At 33.8% G+C, this 17,301-nt stretch overlaps 1 protein-coding gene across 1 annotated transcript in view; it reads left to right on the forward strand.

Moving 5' to 3' along the window:
* The window catches only part of SMC1 (structural maintenance of chromosomes 1), a 551,991-nt gene extending 535,296 nt beyond the window's left edge, over positions 1-16,695 (forward strand). Inside the window, exons 26-27 of the mRNA XM_090412308.1 lie at positions 2,200-2,310; positions 12,528-16,695. Coding sequence (XP_090268434.1) covers positions 2,200-2,310; positions 12,528-12,587 — 171 coding nt within the window. The 3' untranslated portion in view covers positions 12,588-16,695. The remainder of the gene's footprint in view (positions 1-2,199; positions 2,311-12,527) is intronic.
* Positions 16,696-17,301: the final 606 nt, after the last annotated feature.

Here is a 17,301-nt window from a genome sequence, read left to right on the forward strand (position 1 = left end):
TAAGGAGAAAGGTGACCGGCAGACACATGAACAGTATAAAGCCCAGACCAGAAGGGTAACGAGTGTGGTAAGAAAAGCAAAAAAGGATTATGAAAGAACATTGGCCATGCAGGCTAAAGATAATCCTAAACAATTTTTTCAATATGTTGCAAGTAGAAGAAAAAATGTATGTGGCAGAATGATTTTAAAGAATGCCGATGGTAGGGAGGTAACTGAATCAGTTGATATAGTTGAATTACTGAGCGAGAACTTTGCAAGAGTATATCATCCAGGTGGTGACATTGCAGAAATGAATGAACCAAAAGTTGATATGGGAATTGTGGTGAATGAGGTGGAAGTGAGTAGTCTATTACAAAACCGCACTGTCAATACATCTGTGGAGTTGGATGGTATACCAGCTTGTGTCTTATGTGAAGAGGCTAAAGAATTGTCAGTACCCTTGACCATTCTATTTAATCTGAGTTTCGGCTCTGGGTTAGTCCCGAGGGGATGGAAAGAGGGGAAAATAGTTCCACTGCATAAAGGAGGTTCCAAGACTGATGTTGTAAATTACCGACCAATTAGCATATCAGGAATCGTTGTCAGGGTCTTGGAGAAACTATTCAAGAGAAGAATACAGGATTGGATAGATGAAAATGGGATACTGTATGGGGAACAACATGGTTTTGTGAAGGGTAGATCATGCCTCAGTAATTTGCTCACATTTTATAACACAGTAACGACTGAACTGGATAAGGATAATGGGTTTTCAGTGATTCTACTGGACCTTGCTAAGGTCTTTGATAGGATACCACATGGAACTCTAATCAGTAAACTGGAGCAGATGGGGATGGATATAGGGTTGGTGAGATGGATAGGAGGGTGGTTGATGGAGAGATACCAGAGAGTGGTTTATTCAGGAGTAGAGTCCAAAAGACAGCTTGTGACTAGTGGTGTGCCGTAGGGTTCTGTTCTTGGACCACTACTTTTCAATTTGTTCATTAGCGATATAGGAAAGGATCTGAGAGGAAGTGTTCACTTGTTTGCTGATGATGCAAAGTTGGGTAGAGCAATTGTGAGTGCACAGGATGTCCAAATTTTGCAGGATGATTTGGATAGTTTGGGAGGACTGGGCTAAGGAAAATGGATGTCAATTTAATGTGGCAAAGTGTAAGGGTATGCATTTTGGAGTGAAAAGATTAGCAGCAGTATATCACATTGGTGGAACCGTACTCCAGGAGATTGATGAGGCTAGGGATTTGGGAGTGTTGGTGGATATGGAGTTGAAGTTTAGGAGGCACATTGCAAAAGTGGCTAAAACAGCTCATCAAATCACTTGGTTACTGAAAAATACTTTAATGAGCAGAGACAAACAAGTTATTGTTCCTCTATATCGAGCCCTGATAAGACCCCATCTGGACTACTGTGCCCAGATATGGGCGCCAGGGTTTCTTGATGGGGAAGAGGTGGAGAGGATCCAGAGACGAGCGACCAAGATGGTGGCAAGTCTGTGGAATGAACCTTATGAGAATAGATTGAAGATTTGTGGGTTGCAAAAATTGGTTGATAGGCAGAAAAGCGGTGATAATTGAGACATTCAAATTACTGAAGGGTTTCTATAAGATTAATCCAGAAGATATTTTTGAGAATAGGGCTGGTGGTGGGAGGACCAGGGGCCATACATGGAAGCTGGGCAAAAATGTGGTTAACAAGGGGGTGGGGGGGTTAGAGCTAGGTTCTTTACTTGGAGAGTGGTAAATGAGTGGAATAAGCTGCCAGAGTCTGTTGTGGGTGCTATGACCATGAATGAGTTTAAGGCGAGGTATGATAGATATTGTGTGAAAGACGAATAGTTGGGACTCTCCCTTGATGAGTCTGTCGACTCCTTGGAGTTGCCCGTAATAATAATAATAACTTTCAAGTTTTTTTTTTTTTTTTGGTGGCCCTCCCATAAGTAACAGTGGAACTGTGTGGCCCTCGGCCTTAACAAGTTTGTGCATCCCTGTTCTTGATGGTTGATGGAAATAAACACCATTTCTACAGTGCTACACAAGCACCAAACAAGGTTGGATCTTGTATAAATGTGGTCATTATCAATCTATATGAAAAATAAATATACCTCCTGACATTGACTTTAGTGCTTTTCTTAGCCACTATAATTTACTTTAACTGAATAATAGGCAAGTGTTATATTGATGAATATGTGGCAATTTATTTTAGGTTGCCAGATTCATTAGAGAACAGACAGAAACTTCATTCCAGTGTATTGTTATATCATTGAAAGAAGAATTTTATGGTCATGCTGATGCATTAGTTGGTATTGTGCCTGATGTGAGTAATTGCTTTTTATTTCATATATATATATATATATCACGTATTAAACATGGATGAAGGTTGTAAAATTACATGGGTAAACAAGGATTTGACTGCAGTCAAAACTTGTGAAACACTGTATTCTTTAGGATATGAAATTTAAAAAGTGGGACTTTTTTTATTATTTCTTGTTGGAATGCTTTGTTACAAATACTAAAACAAGCCAAAACATAGTTTTATTCAATGATTAAAAAATATATAAATGTTATTATTTATATACTACAAGATTAAGTCTCACTTTTAAATGATGATAATTTTAAATGGTGCTTTTTGTTGTAGATAGGCTTATACATTGGTTAGACATACTTCTAATTTTTTAGGAAATGACAACATAAACTGTATTATTAATTATAAAAACTTTAATAAATAACTGCCTATATTTCGGCAATGTTACATTGCCATTTTCAGGGATCACAAAACAACGATATGTGCACACAGTCACTAACACTAAGCAAATGAGGCTGAAAAAAGAGCTGAGGCTGATTCAAGGAATAATCTTTCGTGCTTATGCTTGCTGTGGTGTAATAAAGTAGCCACCTTCCAGCGTATTCTTTGGTTGGTGTCCAGTGCATGCTCAGCAAGTCCTAAGTTGCAGTATTGGTGGAACCAGATGTAGTCCTTGTGTTCAGATAACCTGATATTGTCTGTCCTGCCTATTTCGCCATAGTAGGACAGTTTGCAACTGCAAGCGACCTGGTATACTCCAGGTAGGTCTAGGGGAAGTGGCTGGTCTTTGGTGGAGTGGATAAGAAATGCCAATTTCTTATGTGGTTTATAACCAGTTGTAAGGTTATAGTGTCTTAGGATTTTTGTTAGTTTTTCGGATGTACCCTAGAATGTGGAATAGTAATCTTTGTTATGGGATGGGGGGGGTAACTGGTTTTGATATTTTTTGGGATGTTTCGGGAGTTATAGCCATTGGCTGAAAAGGTGTTAAGGATATGGTTAAATTCAGTAGTTAGGAAATTGTTATCTGAACTGATAACAATGAAAGTGTATCTATTAGATACATTTTACCTAATGTATCTAAATATCAAAATATTTTGTAACTGACTGTCTTTTGCTTAAAGAAAGAAAATATCCAAGTATTTAGGCTTAGTACTGGTTTACACTCATGATAAAATTTAACTATGATCAGTCAGATCTAGCAGACCGTGCCTTGGATGTCTTACACAAAATCAAATGGAACAAAATCATTGTCAGATTTAAAGAACCAGCTTAATCTTAAAAAATATGGTTGTATAAACTTCCCAAGATTTTGGGAAAGTTTAATTTTTAGGCATCCTGCTCAGCATCTAAGGCTAGCCCACAGCACCCATAGTGGGCAACTCTCATAAGACTTGAGTCTTCATTTAGTCCAGTTATTGTTTCTTGTGTGTGTGTGTGTGTGTGTGTGTGTGTGTGTGTGTGTGTGTGTGTGTGTGTGTGTGTGTGTGTGATTACAGTTTTAACATTGTATTCTTGAAGATGTCTCTATGACAGTGATGGAATATTGAAATGATTAAACCTGCTGGTTAATTGTTTCTCTTTGTGTAAGTATTCCATTAACTGTATCATGAAAGAAAATATCCATTATAAAGTGCATGTACACTTCAGTCATGAATTAAATTTGAATTAAATTAAATTATATCACTGAACTTCTGTCCTTTCTTCTGCATCTCAGACTGATAACTATCATCCCTGTTGAACCTAGAGCCTACCAAGTGTGCTTCTCTTGGTGGCAGATTGAAGGAACCCCTGATTATGAACTTGTTCCCTGTTAGAGCTACTCTGAATATGTTGAATAAGTAGCTTGTAGGTCCTATGCCTGAAGTATAGCTGGACCTCCCTATTTCTGGAGGTTGGGTATATAAATACAGAAAGCTGGTCTTCTGGGTTGGGAATTTGGAAGCAACTCTTTCCCATAAAACTACTACTACTTGTTGAAGAACCTGGAAAGAAAAAGCCTCGTTTTGGAAAGACCAATAGGTGGGGGGGGGGCATAAATATTTACATTTTGGGCATTAGGTAGTTCTTAAAAATTGATTTTTCAAAAGTGGAATTGGCTGGTTCTGTATAGCCAGGATGAATGATGAAGATAGACAATCTTTTCTACAATTTGGGTTCCCAAAAAAAAAGAGCAAAAGATCCATAGGAGGATAAGTTGGAGAAATAAGATCATAGAATAGCTGAAAATAATTGGATGAAGGGATAAGAGAGAGAAAAGTGGAGAAATTTGGGGAAAGTTTTGCCCAGCAATGAGATTTTACAGGTTGATATCATCATCATCTTAATGGACCATTTAGAACTAATGCTGCTATCACAGTGTTTCTCCACCTCTCTATCTTAGGGCTTTCATTATGACATCGCTGAATCTTTATTTACTTGTCAATTATATTTGTAAGTACATGCTTGATCAACCAGTCATCTGCCTTCCAAACTTTGCATACCTCTTATAAATGATAGAATGTTGAGTCTTTGAAGCCAATTTTGTATTTCTTCGCTATGTCTTTCTCCATACTTTTCTTTCAAATGTAATAAGTTTTCTGTTATTTTATTGTTAACTGTCTCGCAAACATAGGTTAATATTGATGTAAATAGCTTAGCTTTTGTTTGGATTTTCTTGATAGTACTCTATCAAGAAAATCCAATTATAACTCCTGAAATACTCTATCTGTATTTCAGGAGTTGTAAGATTACAAAATATCCACTACTGAATGTGTTAATTCTCTCCTCTATCTCTTGATGCATATCCATCCATTCTTAGACAGGGTGAGTCCCCTAATGATTTTAGGCAATTTAATGTAGTAACTTGCCATTCCTATGATGCATCTCTCTCTCTCTCAGGGTAAGTGTTTTGTGTCTGTAGATATATGTGTTCACATGACTGGTTTACTTATTTTGAGTAAAATAAGTAAACCAGGATTTGAACCTAGATCTTTCTAACCAAGGGATCAAAACTGACTGAACTATGGAAGCCCTGGTGCATGTCATGATAGCTTTATCATAACAGTTCTCCACAGTATCAACAACCACAAAGGCTGTTAAGCCTGTGGATCCTGTCATGACCGATCCAACTTGGTTGTTGATAATTACATATATCTTTAAGCAAGTGGATAATTTTAAATATCTAGGAGTCCATTGTATATAGATAGACTTAGGTGCTGTGTTTATTTACAACAAGGCTTCACTGGATAAATACAAGAGGAGGAAAAAATTATTTATTTATTGTACTTACTAATATTTCACTGGTTTGCTAACCAGCACCATCAGAATGCAAATTATAGCTGTAGTAAAACACACAACACTCGCTTCGGTTGTTGCAGAAAAAAATCAAATTCTAACTGAAAAGGAACTATTGATCTAACAAGATGCCATCTTAGGGACTTAATAACAATGAAGCTAATTTGCAGATGTCAAGTAATGTGGTCTTAGAATGACTTGCTACCAAATTTTTGGCAAAGCGCTTCAGTAGCTGATGCTAAGTCTAAAAATAGTGTCTTGGACATATAGTAGCATATACAGCACAAATATCTTCCATTTAATCCTGTTTGTAGGAATATTCACAGCACGGTCTGCCAGTCCTGACTTTCCTAATAATCATTCTGTTCTTCAAGGTGAATATTAAAAGATTAACCAGATAGACTGCAGGCATAAGAACCTTTATAAAATACAAGATATGCAAGAGGAATGAAGCAGATTCTTATGAGAATGAATGAAGGTAGCTAGCATAGTGTGTAGTTTTGAAAGTGGCGTGGAGATTATATTTGCACAGAACTTTACTCTCTTTTCAGGTGTATTCTGAGTATATGGGATGGGATAGTTTTCTATGATTTTGTGTGTTAGTTGCAGGGATGAGGTGGGGAAAGGAATGGTATTTGTCTGTTTTATAAAGGTTATAGCCATTGACTAATATGTTGCAAAGGTACATGAGTTCAGTTTCAAGAGCTGTACCATTTGAACAAACAGTCCTGATTCTGTGTCTTAAATGTTTTGAGGATGACGTACTCTGAAAATGGATGATGGCTTGATTGCTTATTCAGAGGGGAAAATACTTGACAGTATTTTTCCCTCTGACCTTTTTAATTATTCAGATTCATCATTTATGTAGGTTATTTTTCATGGGGGGGGGGGAGCTAGGTAGAACTGCAATTGGCTCTTCTCTTAAATTATATGTAGTTTATTTTACATCCCAATAAGAAAAAGCCTCGGTGTACATAGTGCATTTCAACATGTGGAAATATGATCAGTGATTGATTTTCCTTTGCAGAAGCCACACTAATCTCCAGTGATATTTGATGCATGTACATTAATTCTTTTCCAGATCAGTATAGCTAGTATCTCATAGCAGGTATCCAAGAGGAAGGAAGTACCTCTGTAGTTACTCATAATTGTTATGTCTCTTTGTAAAAAATAAATAAATAAAAATAAAAAAAAGGGGGCATAATATGGCTCTGTTTGAATCCATTGGGATTTCTTGTCATATCAGAATTTCATTTCACCGATATAAATTAAACTTAGTGCCAGGATACAAGGTGGCTTGGAACAGAAATCAAAAAGTTCAGAAAAATTTGTTTTTTTCAAGTAGGAAAAGATCAGGGAAACATCTGTGTTTTGGATTTTAAACCTATGAATGAAACTAATAATCAGAACATGTTTTTTTTTTAATTTATGGATTATAAACATCCTTGAACTATCAGATGAAAAGCATAATATGGACAGAAAGGATTTTATTGCTGCAAAATAAAAAGTCTGTTTAACTTGGCACTATCTAATGAGAGAAAAATGGTCATTGGAGATTCCATTTTCAAGGTAGATCAAGAAGATGTGTATAAAGGAATGATTGGAAAATGTAGACCTTGCCTACACTGATTCAGGGAAATTGGTAGTTTTTTCAGTAAGTAAAAATAAGGTTATATTCTCTATACAATAATTACTGTTTTTCCATCTTTCAAAACAATGACCCTCCAATTAACCAACCCTCTGCATTTCTGCCAACTTCTGATACAATACCATATAATTGTACTTCAATGATCAGAACAGAAAATTGCCTTCCCAGATTGGTCTGATAAATGATAGTTTACCATACTTTCTTCTTAAAGATGTCCACAGAAGAATTTGGACATCACAGATGGTACAACATTTAATCAGACTGATCATATGCTTCCTTCTTGTTTTATGTTTATGCATGGACTATTCAGGCTTTCAAAACCAGTGAAAACCTGGGATTAATTTGCCAGTTTTCCTTCCCCAGAAATTTGAGAAGGGGCATGCCACCTCTGTATGAGACCTGATAACACACCTTCGTTTGAAAAGCCCTGATAAAGTTTCTTTGTGTTCCAGTTGGGATTCAAATCCAGGTCTTTCCATCCAAGAGGCACCATTGAAACAAACTGAGCCATGGATTAATCATGTATTATCTGGGGATGCATATCAGGAATTTATTGGTGGTGATGATGATACTATTGTTGAAGAAGAAGAAGCAGAATTGTAAAACTATCAAGGCAAAAACTTAGTGATACATTACATTCATTCAGAAATAATAAATCATGAATAGATAAAATTCCCACAGGGTTCTTGACAGCAGGAAGAAGGAAACTAGAAGATAAACTATACAAATTTATTTTAACCATATTGGAAGAAAGAGCAACTGCCAGAGAAAGAATCTGATCTGCTGATATATAAAAAAAGGATGAAAATTATAGACTAACAAAGTATTTTACTTCCATTTTGAAAATCAAATTGAAACCATTTATGGAGAAGCAAATCTACCTTTGAATTGTTAGAGAAATCTTGGGGTTTGATATAAATATTCATCAGATTTTTGTTAATTTCCAATAAGCATGTGATAGCATTAACCACCTAACCGGCCATTGTGGATAAAATACGCATCCTCATATGCTTCGTATCCATCATATAAATCAATGTAATATCAATGGTATTACAATTTTAATATGCACTTCGCATCCATGATAACCTTGACTTCTATAGATGTCTTTTCCAGTAGCGTGGTTAATAGTGAAAAATGATATATGAGATTATGATACAATTTATGAAGCAAATTTACCCTTGAATTGTTAGAGAGATCTTGGAATTTGATATAAATATTCATCAGATTTTCCCTAATAAGACTTGCAGGATTATTGATGAAATATATTCAGAAATGCAAGTTAAAATGTAAAATGATATATTAGATTTCTTTCCAATAACTCAAGGATTAAAGTAAGAGGACAGTATTTGACATCAGTGCTTTTTCACTTAGCTTTGGAATATGTTATCTGAGCATTGTCAGTAAATACTAAAGATTGTAGCATATGCAGATAACATTAACATCATGTCAAGAACTTAAACAGAAGGCAGATAAATTAACATGCCTGAGATATGGCTAAAAACTAATCAATTAAATATCAAAAATAGTGATACTACCAGGCAAAATTAATTAACTGATAGAAATGTAAACATTAAGAACCTTGAAATGGGCAAAATGGAACGGTTTAAATATTTTGAGGCATGATGAATTGAATAAAAAAAGTGTAAACAGGCCTTTTATTCTCTTACACTGGTGTTCAGGTCAAAAGATATCCATTGAAACCTAAGATACTAATATACAAATTTGGTAATTCATCACTTATTACCTCTGGTTATGAAACATAGCTTTTTGTGTCAAAGGGTGAAGGATTTGATTTCAGCTTTTGAAAGAAAAATATTTGGAAAACCAATTGACCCAGTGAATCCCTCCCCCATGACAAATTCATATAACACTTCCACTTTATATATCACATAAAGATATTGCTAAATCACCATAATGATTAGACTATCCAGTCATTATGTTGTCATAACCCTATTTGAAGGATGCCATGGAGATCAATGTTTAGATTTGCTTGTAGATGACTATGAGACTTGTGTTATGTACAATTTGTCATGGGGGAGGAGGGTGCGCTGTCATCTACAAAATAATGAATAGACTTTGATGATATAACAGAGCGCTAAGAAACAGCTGAATTAGTAGGCAAATCTACTAAAGAAGATAGTGTTGTATGCAATAAACATTCCTAGAGAAAACTAGTGACCCAGTTACAAATATATTTATAACTGGGGAATTGCTGAGAAGCCCTCTGTATTAACCTGTCAAATTGCCTTGGAAGTCAGGTGCAATAGTACAAGTTTCTCCAAATGTTTCAGTTTCATATGTCTGTGGAAAGGTGTTAAGTGAGATGATCTGCTGTGGATTATCAGCAGTGAAATCTCCACTGGTGTTACTGATTTGGTCATTTTATCTCACTCACCTTTTCTATCATTTTTGAGAGCAGTAGGTGAATAGTTGGTTGATAGACATTTATCTCCTTTATTTTAGAATGGGCTGAATATTGTCTTGCTTCCATGCTTGGGTTGATGCTATTTATGGAGACTCAGCACAGAAGTCTTTTTAGTATCCAGGTTGTTCAAGATTCTTCAAATATCTTTCTGCTAGAAGGCTGTAAGAGATATGAGGCATGTGCTGTTTCTGGTATAGTTGGTTGTGATTTACTTTATGCATCTTTGCAGTGGTTGAAAGAATAAAATGATGCTGTGAGATCAGGCTTTGTTTTTTGTTGGTAATGCTATTCTGGATTAAACAGAGGAATGGAACAGATAGACAGAAATTATACTCAGTTGCCTTTGCAAAAGATCAGAAGGCATAACACCCATTTCTGTACAAGGTAAGTTTCCTGCATTGCACCCTCTCAAAATTAGATTTGTTAGTGTTTATTTTCCAGTTTTTATGAATTTCAGTGTAAGCCAAAAATGTAACTGGAGTTTTTGTCTCATGCTACATTGGCAGTATGTTTTTACTGCCCTATTTGGCATACTTCGTGGAGAGCTATTACTTGGAAATTGAGCAGGTTGAATGGAGGAGGACTGGGAAATGAATGATGTCATTCTAACAGGGATAATTTCAGTAGCACAGTAAGCAGGTATCTGTATCTGGAAAGCAGGAAAAATAGTATGACTGTGGAAAGGAATGATTAGAAGTCCTGGAGGACTTCTAATCTTTCCTTTCCACAGTCAAACCTCCCTCCCTCCATGCATGATGTGGCAGGAGGTCTTCCCACAAGGGATTGTCAAAGCACACTAGGTTGAAAATGTCAGAAGAAAGGGCATTCCGTTAGATGAAACTTGTACAAAATTGTGGTCTGCTTTACTGAGAAAGAGATGATCTCTCCAGCATACCTTACAGAACTGACTTTTAAGTCACTGCTTACAGAAGATACTTCAGCCTCTCTTTCAGCTTTGTCAGAATAGAATTGGAAATGGCAACCATTTGAAGTTGTAGATGGTTTTGCTGTTTGGATAGTTAGACCACAGGAAATCAATCTTCAAGAGTACGAAGTGAAAGAGGTCTGGATAATTTTCATAATTAGCAGTAAGGAATAAAGAGAGATTTTAGTTTTTTGCATCATCTGGTAAGGAACATCAGGCCACACAAAAGCAAAGGTCATCCTTAATCAGAGGGAATCATGTCTAATTTGGGCAGTTAAAGGGGACTGTGGTGGCTGAAGCTTCAATTTTGGGTTCAGTCAAATGTAGAAGGTCAGATTTGGAGGTATATGTAAGTGGTTGTGCACATTTTTTGAGTTCTCTAAATTTTGGGGGAATTTTTTAAGGGCATTTTATTTTTTTATTTTAGTTGCAACAATTGATTTCAGTTACTTATTGAGTATGAGTAAATATAGCAATGCTATATTTACTTATACTCAATATCGTGGTGTTTCAATGAGACAGGACATGTCTCCCATCCAAAGGGTATCCACGTCTCCATGCCATGACATAGCCTCAACAGTCTCCTCATTCCTACTCAGTCTCTCTTTCCCTCTCCCTCCCTCCATGCATGATGTGGCAGTAGGATTATGATCCATCAATTAGAAAGCCTCACAGTATGCTGCCATTAGCTTCAACTTTTTCACTAGGCAGTGAAACTCAACTGCTACTTAATAGGTGATGGTGGGAATACCAGCTGATAGTACTAGTGTCCCTTTGTTAGAAACAAGCAATATCTTAAGAAAATGGGGTTAACTTGAATGGGATTATACTTCACTGCCCCATTATTGGCCCAAGTGTTGTTGATGAGTTTGAATGAATAGATAATAATAATATAAGAGTATACACATTTTTTTAATCATCTAACTACTATTCTTTAGGCTGGCAGTATAAGTTCTCTCTAGGAAACAAATAGTAATGTGATCTCTAGAATCCTGTTGTATATAACTCATTAAATTTTCATATTTAGTAGCTTCATGTCGAGGTTTTCTGGAAAACAACAACAAAAAAAAAAAACTACATAGGAGATGGATTGCAATATTTAATGTTAATTGACAAATCTGAATGCACATATATGCAAAGTCAACATTTTATTAGCTGGCTAGCATTTGTCTATCCATATACTCATTTAACATGAACTTATGAAATGAAACAAAGAAAGTCACATGTTTCATGCTAGAAGCCTGACTTTTTTTTTTGTTGATTTTCTGTCATTAGTATCTTTGGACTAAAGGTTAGTTAACTAAATGTTAGCATGCCAAAATTTATTTAAAATTGAACAGTAATTTCTGTTAAATGGATTTTGTAGACACTTAACTTTTGAACCAGTTCTAGAAATGATCTTTGTGATTTAAAACATGACATGCACAGACTGATTTTTGTGAATATGATCAAGTGTTAATTTTCTATGTTGAACTAGTTCACAGTGCCATAACGCCCATAGTGCCATGGCGAAAGAGGTGCCCACCACGGGCGCAACTAGGTTTGGGGTGCAAAACGTTAAAAATAAATAAATAGATATAAAAGTCCGCTATTTTATATTGTATTTTTAAATTTCGCCAATATGCCGCTTTAGACATACAAATTCTGCAACACACTTCAACTCATTTTGATGGGGGTTAATAATAAGTATTTTACATATTGCATTTAGTAAAATTTAACTTGTTATATTTAAATTTTTCAAAATTTTTGTCATTTTTTTGTTGGGGGAGGGGCGCAAGTTAGAAACTTGCCACAGGTGCCTCATACCCTCGTTACTGTACTGCTAGTTCACTCTTGTTTGTCACTTTTTATGGCCTTGTTTGATTTGCCATAATCTAAACATTCAGCCCAATATTATTTTATTTTCAGTTTACTCTAATATGTGCATATATATAGTTTTTGATTTTCATTTTCAGCCTGGAGAGTGTACAATTAGCAGGGTTCTTACATTGGACTTAACAGAGTATCAAGAATAAAGAATTTTTTTTTTATTTTCTTTTGCTATTGTAAACTTATGTTGATCATAAAGACTTGAGAAAAAATATCAAACAGTGAACTTTTTATACTGTTCCACATTTTCACTTCCTTATTAAGTATAATTGAAAGTTTCCTAAATGTAAAAAAAACTTCTACCACTCTCAATTTGTAAATTATTCATCTTGTACAAAATGCATATTCTTTTTGCAATTGACTTTCATTTCCTTTTTTTGTATTTGTTTACATTGCTGTAAAATAAAAATATGAAATGTTATTCAAATATGTTTATTTTAATTATGAAGATGTTGGGAGAAAAAAATAAGTTATTTTTCATTATATCATTTTTTGTAAATTTGTAGCTTTGAAAGCTTATGATAGTAAATTTTAACACCATTTTATAAGAAAACTGCATTATATTTTTCATTAGTTTGTGTTAACTGGTTTCATGTAACTCATAGGTTTTTTTTGTACATGTTTATTCTTGTATTTATTGTTCATAGGAACCTTTAGTATTAATTTTGTTTGCAATAATAAAAATCCATTGTGTAATAATGTTTGTTATTCATTAGAATGTGGCATCTTATGGAGTAGCATTCTACAGATGTTGTTTTCCCATACTTTTTTTTAAAAAATGTATCTCTCTGTTTGTATTTTACTTATACAAACCAACTTATACTTATCCTGCTGGAATCCCTTTAAAAGAATTGTAAAATCAGTGTGTTCATATATTTCTGTAAATATTGTTAGAATATTTGAAAGCTCAAAAACTGTGATGCACCTACCTACTGTTTGCAATGTATTTGCAAAATTATATATTTATAACATGTTGTATTTAATATTTTTAATTTAAATAAAATTATTTGAGAATAATATTGTAATTTCAAATATTAAAAAAAACTTCCAAAGTTCTTGGAATAAGTGATGAATCTGATATAGTTTTTAAATGAAATACTGTGTGTGTGTGTGTGTGTGTGTGTGTGTGTGTGTGTGTGTGTGTGTGTGTGTGTGTGTGTGTGTGTGTGTGTGTGTGTGTGTGTGTGTGTGTGTGTGTGTAATTTCATGAAAATGTTTGATACATTTTCTATAAATAAAGTCATAAACATTTTATATTAAAAAATTAATAATTACATTTTCAAATATCTCATACTTAAAAAAAAAAAACTTGCAACTATTTTGTAAATGCACAATAGAATATTGTTTAGGTGTTGTAACAATGAACATGCTGTTGATTCAGTTTTCTCCATGTGAAATATTTATAACTCATGCTTATTTACAAAGTAACAAACTTAATAATGTGGATATTTTAATACACATCAGATATTTTGTGTTACTTCAGCAGACAAGTTTTATATCATAGTAGAAAACATAGGTACTCTTCATTAAATTTACTGAAAATTTATAATACACCATTATACCATGTTAGGTTAAAAACTGAATGAATACCAAATTTTGTGGACTTTCTTTTGAATTTTTAATAATGCTTTATTTTTACAATAATGCAAATGTGGCTTGATTAATATTGATTTTAAATATATTCAAAACAATTTTTTTCATCACTCATTATATTCTGTTAATTAATTTTCTATAAATATAACTGTTTATATAAAATTAGCTAATCTAGATTTCTGAAAAAATAACTTCTTTTGAATATATTTAATATTACTCAAGCCACATTTTATAATTGAAATTGTATACAATATTACTGATTAAGTATGTGGTATTAGAAAATTCAAAGCATATTCTTCTGAGTTCCTTCTGCATTTTTGATTTCTAACCGGACATGTTATATCACATTATATGTTTCATTCTTCCCCTCTCTCTCCATATATATATATATATAAAGAGAGAGATCATAAAAAATATTACTTTTAATAGTATATATTAAATTTATTCTTAATTTTGCAACTCAAGTCACTATGATTTACATGGCTTTTTTTATGTGTGTGTGCATGCTGATATTTTAATGTTTTATGCCCCATTATTATATTCAGATATGAATATAAACATTCATTTATTGCATGTTTGTGGAAATAAAAAAATTACAATTCTTGCTTAATTGAAAGAAAGCCATTCAAAATTTTGAAAATTCACTTAGTATCCTAAAGGAGAGGGGGGGGGGGATTGCTTAGTGGTAATACATTACAAAATAATAAGGTATAAAAGGATAAATAAATAAATAATGATTATTATTTCAGTATTTTGTCCATGCTAGAAAAATGCAATAAGTAAATTAGTTCTTGGTTGTGAAACCTTTTAAACCCCTTGTGCTGTTGTCATGTTAGCATTTCTTTTTGGAAGTAATTAGTTATGGATATGCCTTGATTCAGTTCATCCTGCAAATTTTTGATTGGGTAAGGTCTGATGATAGCAAAGTTACTGAACTGAGCTGAGTCATTTTTGGGCAGTTAAAGAGTGGATCATTTGCAAATAATGTTAGCTTTGTGTTTTTTTAATCATTTTCTAGAATAATTATCTCTATTCCTAATTCAATTGGCGTTTTTCTGTTAATTTGCTTTCAGGAATTCTATTCATATTTTCTTTGAACACTAGTTCACCAGCTCCTTGCTGATATACCTACTCACACCACTATGTTGCCTTCTTACTTTAAACTAGATCTTATTGATCAAGTTTAATGATCAGTTACAGATGAACTGGTTTGACTCTCTATCTGGTTTGTGCCAGATGAAGCACTCAAACCAATATTTGATCATTGAAAATATTTTTGTGAACATCATTTTTTGTTTGCTTTGCTGATGAACTGTTTCCACTTTGTTGCCTTGTCATTGTTCCTTTTGCTGATTTTTGGTGCTCTAAAGATTTGGGCTGTGTACTTCCCATACATTCGTTTTTTTTTTTCAGCTGTGTTAATTATCACATTGACCAACTCTATTCTTTATTTCACCTTATCACATTACCAGCTGTACTTTTGCTCTTGTGCAACCATCTCTGCAATTTCTTTACTGGTGTGTCCCTTCTCCTGATGATAAATGGCTAGCTATTGATATACATATTTTGATGTACAAATGCATCATGCACTGAACAGACAGGGCTTAACACATACACTAATACATATTGTTACAATGAATTATATTCATATCTGATGCATCTGAATTAAATGATTGCTAATAATCATTTGACTCCAAATAAAAGCATGACAATACATTAACTTCGAGCAATGATTATTTTTTTCCCTACTGTCTCTGAACAACTGCTTAGATTTTATATCTCCCATAATACTTTTACATCATTATGAGTTTTAGTACGACAACTGATAAAGTCTCAGTCGACTGAATTTCAGTTAAAGTTACACTGTATATATTAAATTGCACATCTCTTAAAATAGTGCATGATGTATGTATGTGTTTATTTTAGCCTAGTAAGGTGAAAAATCCATTTCTTTAATTAAACAAAAATAATGAAGTTTCACAATGAAGCCAACATTTTTGATTGTTAGAATTTTTTTTTTTTAACAAAATACTTCATCAGCCAAGCTGAGGTGTTTAATATTTATGTATATCTATATAGCAAAGCTTGACAAATATACCCATCTACTCTCCCCAAATGAAAATAACTAATAATAATAATATGGTAGTATGTATTCCTGCCTATAATAAAAAAATATACAAGTGCCTGACAAGTAGCGGTAATTGTTTTACTGGTCATCACGAAGCTAATTTTTATCAAGTTCTGTGTAAATGAAAAACATGCCAAGAAAAATTGAAAATTATCTAATAGAAGGATTTTAATATTTTTCTTGGTTGCATTCATGTTTGTACAGGTAGTATATATTATAAATTTATTAAGTTTGGTAGGTTGCTGAATTTTCTGTAAACTCAGCCATTGTGCACACATTAAATTCATACTGTATATATATGTCACACAACTCATTTAAGTGATAATTCATAGTTTGGCTAAATTCCTTAAAGGTGAAGGAATTTGTGTGAAGGAATAAAAGTGTGTGTGTGTTTTGATTTCATTTAAGCTTACTTTTCTAATGTCAGTAAGTGTTTTTATATTGATAAGTTCACTAGAAAAAGAAAGAAATTATTATATATATGCCATTATGTACATTTTGAGCAGGATTTCATTAAAGAAATTTTTACTGCTGTTTGTTCATTTAATTAGAAGAATTCTAGCAATTATTCCTTTGCTGAAACCAATAGAAATACAGTATTATGAAATCCTTATTTAGTAGTCACGTTACGTTAATACATTAATCATTGTAGGCTCGATGTCTCAGCAATGTCGACACATGTTTCTAGTAAGGAAGCATTTCAGTCATATCATTTTCGGTTACTCAGGAACTGATATGACTGCAAAGCCTCCTCACTAGTATATAACTTTGTTCTGACATACGTGGGTGGTTGGAAAAGTTCTCGGCCTAACAATAGAAAAACGAATTTCTAATTTCAAAATTATTTCTATTTTTCAACATAATCTCCCTTAAGACTAATACATTTATTCCAGCGATGCTCCACCACCATTATCCCATCCCTGTAGTGGTTCTCAGTAAGATCTGCAAAATACCCCTCTACAGCTGCAGTCACCTCTTGATTCGAAAAAAAGCGCTGCCCAGCGAGGAAGATTTTTAGTTTTGGGAAGAGAGGAATAGGGTAGATGTTCCAACAATTCATAGTGCAGATCCCTTAATTTTCCCATTGCCAAAACACCTTTGTTGGCAGGCGTGTGGTCCCGATGAAAGATGATTTTTTC

Source organism: Typopeltis vanoorti, chromosome 2, assembly GCF_054136105.1.
Source record: "Typopeltis vanoorti isolate ZY-2024b chromosome 2, IOZ_Tvanoo_1.0, whole genome shotgun sequence".
Classification (NCBI taxonomy): domain Eukaryota; kingdom Metazoa; phylum Arthropoda; class Arachnida; order Uropygi; family Thelyphonidae; genus Typopeltis; species Typopeltis vanoorti.